At 40.3% G+C, this 9,620-nt stretch overlaps 1 protein-coding gene across 1 annotated transcript; it reads left to right on the top strand.

Annotated features, from left to right (window-relative positions):
* The first annotated feature begins 1,189 nt into the window (after window positions 1-1,189).
* RCCD1 (RCC1 domain containing 1) lies at window positions 1,190-9,450 on the top strand. Its single transcript, XM_075207826.1, has 8 exons — window positions 1,190-1,459; window positions 3,136-3,354; window positions 6,185-6,338; window positions 6,418-6,539; window positions 7,410-7,487; window positions 7,577-7,714; window positions 8,193-8,222; window positions 9,288-9,450. The coding sequence occupies exons 1-8, from the start codon at window positions 1,297-1,299 to the stop codon at window positions 9,425-9,427; spliced, it is 1,044 nt and encodes a 347-aa protein (XP_075063927.1). The 5' UTR covers window positions 1,190-1,296; the 3' UTR covers window positions 9,428-9,450.
* Window positions 9,451-9,620: the final 170 nt, after the last annotated feature.

Here is a 9,620-nt window from a genome sequence, read left to right as displayed (position 1 = left end):
GATTTGTTTTCTCATAATCCTAACAGCCAGAAGTTTATCAGAATATCAAAGCCCTATCTGGTATTTCATCAGGACAGAGTTGTGCAGGAACTGGATGTCAAGTGTGTTTTCAAAGGTTGTCTTCACAAGTCTATAATAAAATATATTTTATTAGGTTTTTCAATGACAGTAATATAGATGGCAGAATGGGGTAGAAGAAAAGAAAAGGGACGGAAATACAGTCTCAATTGAACAAAGAATACATGTAGTTTAAGGAGACATAACAAAAAGAGTAAGGGTGAACTATACAGTATAAAAATGATCAAACTAAGAAAGAAACAACAATTTGGAGGAGAATTCAATCTGAGGGACAGAGACTAAGGGGTGGGAGGGAGACCGGAGGATTGTTAGTAAGGATAAAGTGAGGGGAGATGACTGGAGGAAAGACTAGCAGAGCATTTAATATGAAGGTTGATCCTTTACTCTGCGTGAGATGGGCTGTCATCATAGTGTGGTCCAGGCAAGCCAAGTACTGGAAAGTTGAATGGTGCGATTGTCTATTATGCTAGTTATTTGCCAGGTTTTGTTAATGAGCGCATGAATAGGAGGGTCTTCTTTTTCCAGTTAAGGGCTACTGGGTGAGAGAACCCAAATGAAGACCCCCAGAATACCAGAGATGGTTGATGTATGTCAGAGATCTGAAGGTGCTCTCCAAATAGAGGATAACTCTCCAATTGGCACATATGACTTTTGGGGGGTTTCTGTTACAATGATGATGATACCTTCTCCAGCTCTTCTGAAGAAATGTGTCCATGAGATGTTCTTTGTTTTTTCAGTAGGATAAAACCGTGGCAAAAGGGCTTGTTGGAAGTAAATAAACCGATCCAGATCCATGCGCAGACTGCAGGAGAAGTGTTGCTGTAACATTTATATTGCATTATTTTATTTGTGTTGTGTTCTTTTACAAAAACGACTTACATTTTCAGTGTGTTTGCAGTGTAAAAATATGCAATAGAAGCTTTATAGAAATGCCATCAGATCATCGATTTAAGTTCTGCGTCTACTATACCTCCTACAGAAAACATTTTTCTGATTTAAGTTTATTTACCACTGCAACATAGATTTTACAGGAACTGTAATTGTGCTCTGAGCACATGGATTGTGGCTGCAGTACCTCGTTATGCTCAGTAGGGGGAGCGCGTGAGGACTGATAGCCTACGCATGCGCTGCCCATACACCGTGAGCAGTGTAACATACTGTCGCTTTGCGATTTAATCGAGTCCGAGGATCCAGGGCCTTAGCCCTCTGCGGTGCTACATGCTGTGGTTTGGTTTTGGATTTAACGGGTTTGGGCAGCTCGGGCTGGGAGAGGAACTGACCTTAAATCTGCCCAAACCGGTCTGGATTAAAGGAGCTAATGTTGAGAGCAAGCAAATCCGTAAAGTGGTACCGTCCTGGAGTTACTCGGCCTTCGTGACAGGTGCGACACCTTGTGGTCATATTTTATATGACATTGTGACAGACTCGGTGGGCACCAGGCTCTCTGGCTGTAGTCTGTCTTTTGACAGTACGTGCTTGGAGTTGTAGTTCCGCAATAGCTGGACCATATTTTGCCCCAGCCCCGGTTCCACTAAATACTACATAGAGCAAATCATTATTTTAACGGAATTGATTAAGCATAGTGTAATTAATCCATTGTGTAAATATCACTTATGTTGCTGATCTATATAATCTACTATACACATATTACATATTATATCAAGGCATATTTCATCCATCTGCCCCAATGACTTATTAAATAAGTATTATATACTTATTTACATTATTTTGTTAAAATATTATGTTTTAGTGAAGGTATGTTTGTGTGTTTTTTATTTATTTTTAATGTACTGGTCAGCGGTCATAGTGACTTCTTGACGAGTATACCCACCCTACAAATGCAAGTAAATCAATGGGAAGGACATCAAAGAAGGCATTAATTGGATCGTCTCCACATAGGCTTGGATGGGAGAGGGTTCATTATACCCACCTACACCACACTAGGTGAAGCCAAAGAGAACCCCTGTCTTATTTAGGCATGCACATGATAACTGTGGGTGGGGGTTCATCACATTTTGACACTTCAGTGCATCTTGTTCACTAAAACCCTGTACATTTTTTGTTTTTACTTTAATTGTGTTGTTAGAGCCTTCATATCTGTTTATATATTGGGTGGTGTATAAATTATATTTACCTGTTTTATTGCTTGTGATCAAGAAATTGATCATATTAGATTGGAGATGTGTACTGCTCATGGGTCGCTCGTTAACCCATTTTTGGGAGGTTATGCAATTTGAAATAAATAGAATACACACTGTATTGTGTATTCCATTTGTCTCCTTCACAGAGAATCTGAAACTATACAAATGCGATCTGATTGGTGGAGGTGTTAACAGCTTGGCCCTACCTCCACCAATGTTTTCTCAGTATACTCCCTACTATTGAGGACAGGATGCATCCCATGACACTGCCTGTCATTGAATGCATAACTGAAGCCTGTGCTGTATGTGGTAGGCAGTAGAAGTCCTAACTCTTCATAGTACCTGTGCTTTGTGGCTCCATCTTTCCTGCAGGTGCCCATACTTCTAACGAACCAAGCAGAAGATTCTTCATCTTATTCAAGGTGACCCAGTTTGGGGTTGTCATACTTCTTGTAGTAGGAGCTTTGACAGGAGATTGTTGAGAGAGTGGGTCTCCAGTGTGTCTTAAAGTAAACCCTTATTGAGCTCGGACTTTCTACTTTGGGTGTTCCAAGCCACAGTTTCTCCATCAACAACAGTGCAGGTCACACTTTCATGCTCTTCTATAGACTGGATTCTCAGTGCTCTGTACAGATCACTGAGGTGCATAGTTTAACCAGCAATGCAGCTTGATTAATAGAATTAAAGGGCATATGATCTGAATGTGGCATCGAAACAGAAATATGATGTTGGTTTTATGGATTGCATACACTTTATATTTTATAGATGTTTCTGTTTTCCTTTTTTCAACATTTGAAAGCCTTACATTTAGCTTTCATAGATTACCCCGTTCATCACCAAAATGCTCTTGAAAATCCACTTTAATTGATAACATTTACATTTGTTCTGACTCTCATACATTTGTGTTGTCCTGCAGAGGATGGCTCGCTCCTACTCTGTGGATTCATCAGTGGCTGCCCCAATCAGTTCCTCTGTCTCCCTGGTCTGGATTGTCTTGATGTCCTCCCATCAGAGAAATACCTCATTGTTCTACTGAAGGAACGGGCAGAATGTTGGGATATTAACACACTTGATTGTGAAGGAAAGTTGGCAAAACCCATGTGGAAAATGGAGCTACCTGCTGGACATAATTCTGGTAAACTCAGCTATGACCATATATAACTGTTAGTACTTCCTATCTGTATTGATGAGCTGGCTCTTGGGTACAGGGGTATTTTAGTAAAGATACACAATTTGCATTTGTCCACCATGACAGAGGCCATGATTACATATTATAGTAAGACCCTGGATAGGAGAGGTCCTTAAGGAACCTCCTTCTTTTTCTGCAGTTTTTAAGAAGACAAAATACCTCTTGTTTGAGGGTAGTGGGTTGTTACTTGACCAGTATGATTGTAAGACCTCCTGGATGATAGGGGAAAAACAACAACCTATCATATGTTATAGCCTTAATACTAATCCATAAACTACCCTTTAGGGCTCACACACTGGTGCTTTCCTTGTACCCACTGTACATTACTTTGAGCTGTATTTACTGCCTGGTGAATACAGCTCAAGCAGCACTGCAAATATAGGTAAAAAAAAACCTCTGCAGAAAGTACTTCCGAGTGTACAGAGTGAGCGCTGGGTGGTCAGGGCAGCAGTATGTCCTATTGTTTTGTGTCATTTTGTGTCTCTGCCCCCTGCATCATCTCCACACACTCTGCATCCTCGCTCTGCCCCATCTGCATCCTCGCTCTGCCCTCTCTGCCCCCTTGCTCTGCCTTCTGCCCCCTTGCTCTGCCTTCTGCCCCCTCTGCATCCTGGCTCTGCCCTCTCTGCATCCCCGCTCTGCCCTCTCTGACCCCTCGCTCTGCCCCCTCTGCATCTTCGCTCTGCCCCATCTGCATCCTCGCTCTGCCCTCTCTGCCCCCTTGCTCTGCCTTCTGCCCCCTCTGCATCCTGGCTCTGCCCTCTCTGCATCCTCACTCTGCCCTCTCTGAACCATTGCTCTGCCCCCTCTGCATCTTCGCTCTGCCCCCTCTGCATACCGCCATGGCCAGGAAGAGAGAAAAAAAAACCAAAAAAAACGTACCAACCCGGCGGCGCCCGGGACCCACCATCCTCTCACCCGCCTCTTTTCACTGAATGTCGGGCGTGATGAAGTGAGGAGGGAGGAGGATGCTGGGTCCCGGGCGCCGCCGGATTGGTAATGTTTGTTGGCTTTGTTTTTTTCCCCTCTTCCTGTCCACGGCATCCATGTGACAGCGCTGCGGCTCCCAGCGCACAGTTTGGGGACCTAGGCTATACGGTTGTATACAAAACTGCCACTTATATTGCCTTCATTGTGAAACTATCACATTCCATTCAATTACATTCCCATTACATTTTTCATACTTTTTCATACATTTTTTAGTCTTTGTGTAGTGTAGCTACAGGCTTCCTGGAAGCCATTCTTATGACACGGAAGGTGGTATATACCTCCATTAGTTTCTTTGATCATTAACTTCTATGGAATTTAAAAGGGAAAGTTTTGTTTTTCTGTGGAAATGTGCCTTAAATGCACATTTGTACTATTTTTTTTTTTATTTGTAATTTTTTTTGTCTAATGTAAATGTTAAGAGATGAATGTATAATATTTGTGTTGGGAGGATATTCCTCCCAATAGTTTCTTTGTAGTTGTTTTCTGTAAATTACATAAGTGACACTTGGCAGTCCTTTCACAATATTACAGCCTGAGAGCCAGGCGTAGTGACAGAGAGTGAATCTGATATCATCGGAATCATGGCCAGGATCTTGGGTCCACAGAATGGAACAGGGGAGCCGGCTACACACACTAAGGGGTAAATGTATCAGACTGAGAGTTTTCCGGCGGGTTTCAATAACCAATTATATTCTAGCTATCATTTATTTAGTACATTCTACAAAATCTGATTGGTTGTTATAGGCAACATCTCCACTCCAAACCCGCCAGAAATCTCTCCGCTTGATACATTTACCCCTAAGACTAATATCCTCTACAGAGAAAACGCATAAAATATGTCTAGCAAATATATTCCCCAATATTACGTACAATCAAGCAAATGTTTATTGATATAAGTACTGTACATTTCTATTTGACCAACACATAGTTACAGTTTGTGACTTTCTGTTACTAACACATATTATATTATTATAGCAGAGTCACCAATACAATGTGTTACTAGTATCATGGCTTTGGCTCTGACACTACAATATCTGCTATTATAGGAGAGATCCACCAAAAAGTACATTTTTTAATATTAAAGCTCCCCAAGCATCTGAATGTCTAATCCATGTTTCTCAATAAAGATTTTCTCTAGGTATAAATAAGAAGCTGCTATGACAGTCTATCCTATGTAAATGAATGGTTCTTCCCTCCTGTGTCAATAAGAATAGACATGATCACATGGTTATTTGGATGTTTCACTATTGGCTTTGGAACATAACTGAATGTCCCTCCTTACATTAGTCTGTTTAAGTCGCCTGAACAATAGAAATTGGCAGAAAGAAAGATTCTGAAACAAGTGCATATAGTTACAGAAATTGACTCGGTGACTAAAATCACTGCAGTCGGAGGTATGTTAGAATCACTCATTGAGTTAAAAGTCATTTATCATCCTAAATGCTTGGGAATTTGTCTTTTTTCCTAAAGGGTTTTCCATAACTTAAGCACCTTGCTTAATTTACATTTAAAATGACCCATCTGTGCACTCGCTGGTCGTGGCTCTTCCACCCTCACTACTTGTTGTAGTAGTGCTCCTCATAGTGACTGTAAGAGGAGTCCTGTACTGCGAGCAGCATCCTTTTATTTTCTTCATGTTTCTGTCAGTTTTTTTGAAAATTTCTAGATAATAGTTTCCCAGATAAGAAAAAAACATTCCTATACCCGTATCTTCATTTTTTAGCATTGTAGACTTCTTGCTCTAATAATGCATGAGAATAAACCACACTGTCTGTCTCATTCGTAGCCTTTCCATTGGTGGCCAACGGACACGTATTCCCTCAGCCCCCATTCTTCAGGGAGCTGTCGCCCACAGTGCAGGCTCAGAAGATGGCACTAGGAAATGAGCATGTTGTATTACTGACGTCTGATGGGACTGTTGTGACCTGGGGAGCAGGGAGGTATGACAGAAATACGTGTCCTATGGAAACACAATGCCCCTAGATGAGCTTATATTTACTTTGCTCCTTTGATTCTCAGACATGGGCAACTAGCACACGGAGATGTGGAGGATGTATCAGAACCGCGGATAGTGGAAGCTTTGCAGGGTGTGCCGATGACTGAAGTGGCAGCAGGCGGATGGCATACAGCCTGCATCAGTGGTAATCTTTATTCACCCACTAAATACAAGACTGAAGTAATATATGGAATAATTAACACCTACAGTAAATTATAAATAACACATACACTTCCGCAGGCAAATAAGCACATTGCAAAGTTTTTGTTTTTAAATGTACACTCCAGTGCTGCCCCCCACCCCCTCAAATACCACAACCCACCATACTGCTTTTAATTTACATCCCCCTATCTGTCTATGGAACGCTTATTTTCTTTTGAAATCCAGTCTTTCCTGTTTAGACTTTCCAGAGCATGCTTCTAGTGTTATTGCCGTTAAACATTACTAACATCATTTTGGCTAATAATTTTGTTTTCTTGTTGTTTGGATGTCATCCAGGTCCCTATCTATCCTTTTGTGCATTATTCACCTTGCATATCATCATTATATTGTGCTCGGTGCTGATGAAGCTTATGCTCTATTATGTAGTTATAGCATCCTTTATTTTATATGCGATAGCGTACCTCTCAGGCCCTTACAGAGCAGAATGCTCTCACACATAGTCCCAGTGGTTCAGTGGTCAGCTGGTTTACACTTATGTAAAGCAGCCATGCAATGTGTCTAATGGCTTATACACAAGGAAGCTCAGTGGTCACATAATCCCCGATGGATTCACCCAGTGTTCAGTGCAGCAGAAACATGGAACTTGCAATAAAAATCAGTGATCCCTATGGAGAACGGACCAATTATACCGATATGATAACAACATGTCTGGAATACGTGACAACACCACCTGTGTATGAGATGTAAATGGAGATACTAGAATCTAGAAAAACCCAATCTAGAAAACCAATGCTCTGGAATATGAAATAAACTGATTTTGACAGAATCCTGCTGACATTATTGCCTCATCTAGAAGGTGGAGATATTTATTGCTGGGGATGGAATGAATCTGGACAACTGGGACTTCCCTCAAAGACATTAGGGCAAGAACGTAAGCTGCATGTTATTATTATGTACTTCCTGTGCATCTAGTGATTAGTATACAGCATGTTCGATAATGCAGACCTGTCCTTTTCTCAGGTGGGAACTCGGAGGAGAGACCTATTGAAGATAGTGAATTTATTGCAATTCAGTCTTTCCCAGCCTTAATTGATTTACCACAAGAGACGGAAGCATCAAAGATCAGCTGTGGGTCCCGTCACACAGCTACAGTGACTCGTAAGGACATACATAAAAACATACTTTCACATATATTTGCAAAACTAAAAGCACATAACTACAGCTGAACTATGTCTGTTTAATACTGTTCACCTCTTGTAACAACGTTTCAAATACTATTTTAGACATGTTATATTATTATATTAGAACGTTAATAAGTACAGCATTTTGTTATATACCTAAATTCAGATATGAGCTGTAGACAATATGAATAATTGAATAGCATTACTAATAGAGTATTCTTTGTGTTCCTGTCAGTTGCACATACAGGCAGCCATTTTGTGGGATGAACCACTGTTTACTATGAGAATGCAGCCTGTCATATGACTAAGACCAGGATAAATCACTGAGCCACCACTGTGTGTTGCTAAAAGGTGCACTGCAAATATAGATCCAGGAGGTTGTCTAGAACTGCTGTAGTTATGGTGATTTCACAACCCCTTTCACATCTTCATATGCTGCCATTTTTTATCTGCAGGTTCTGGTGAGCTGTACACTTGGGGGTGGGGTAAGTAAAAGGGGAATCCTATATTTCCTGGTGGAGAACTGCAAATACATCATCTATTCTGACAGAAAAAAATGAGGAAATTGGATAGGAAAGTAAACATTGAGAATATATAACTGGGAATGATTGATACTAACTCATACTGACTAGAAGAGCCCGTCCCAGCTGCTACCTCTCCTCAGTACACCAGGGGGTATATTTACTAAACTGCGGGTTTGAAAATGTGGAGATGTTGCCTATAGCAACCAATCAGATTGTAGTTCTCATTTACATAGTACATCCTACAAAATGACAGCTAGAATCTCATTGGTTGCTAATAGGCAACATCCCCACTTTTTTAAACCCGCAGGTTAGTAAATCTAGCCCTGAGTGTGAATTAAACAAGGGACAGACAGAATAGTCCTTGCATTTGGGGGAGGCATAGCTTATGTAGGACTTTGGTTTATCATTTATTGGTTGGAATATAAAAACTTGGATCATCCATTCTCTGCAAACCAGTTGTGTACTACATAATCAAACAAATCAATACTTTACATTACCAATCTCTTAACTTCTATTTATTAATAATGGACAATGAACTGAACTATGGGTCTGATTTACAGACATTATCCAGGTCGCCCTAACAGAAGCTGTGAGAGATATATAGATCTATATATCTTGACATCTTACACATTCACTACAGGAACAGAAAATAATATTAAACAAAATAAAATAACATTAGAGGTTTCAACAAATCTTAACCAAATATTGGTGCTTGCATATCAGTACTACATTGGTCATCATCATGGTGTTATTCACAATTGCTCTGAAGTAACAAATGGTTTTTTTCTAGCTTGTAGAAGGAATTTGAGCGTGGTGCAGCACCACCTAGCATCAGGCTAATTGTGTCTCACTATACACAAACTAATAAAACCATACATGCAAATGTTTGTGATGCAGTTTGTCACGAGTACCAGTGTAAACTGGCCATATCTGTTACTGATTTAGTTTCACTAGTTTGATATGCATTAAATTGGTTTGTGAATTATTGTATAATATTGTATAACTATTTCCTTTTCTACTCTCTAGGAAAATATGGTCAGCTGGGCCATGGGGACACAAAGAACTTGGATCACCCAAAACAAGTTGAATTTTTTCCCCAGAATAAATTTTGTGTAAAAGATGTGACTTGTAGACATTGGAATACTTATGTATTGTGCCTTTTGTAAAATAAATAAAGAGATTAAGAGAATCAACCTGTCATTTGTCCAGTATCCCAGCAATATATGATGTCTTATAGGGACTAATATGTCCATTGCATACTGTAATTCACACTAAAGCAGGTGCAGATTATCCTATACGTGGGATTCATTATAGACAGAATTGTGTGGGTTGAAGGTAGCATCGTCTTATATGGGTATG

This window comes from Mixophyes fleayi, chromosome 4 (assembly GCF_038048845.1).
Source record: "Mixophyes fleayi isolate aMixFle1 chromosome 4, aMixFle1.hap1, whole genome shotgun sequence".
NCBI lineage: Eukaryota > Metazoa > Chordata > Amphibia > Anura > Limnodynastidae > Mixophyes > Mixophyes fleayi.
The sequence above is the reverse complement of the archived record's forward strand: the minus strand, read 5'-3'. Positions and strand labels throughout refer to the sequence as shown.

Coding starts and splice junctions, on each gene's coding strand:
- RCCD1 (XM_075207826.1), top strand. CDS start 1,297: ATGCTGTGGTTTGGTTTTGGATTTAACGGGTTTGGGCAGCTCGGGCTG. Junction 7,488..7,576: donor AAAGACATTAGGGCAAGAAC/GTAAGCTGCATG, acceptor TCCTTTTCTCAG/GTGGGAACTCGGAGGAGAGA. Junction 7,715..8,192: donor TCACACAGCTACAGTGACTC/GTAAGGACATAC, acceptor TTTTATCTGCAG/GTTCTGGTGAGCTGTACACT.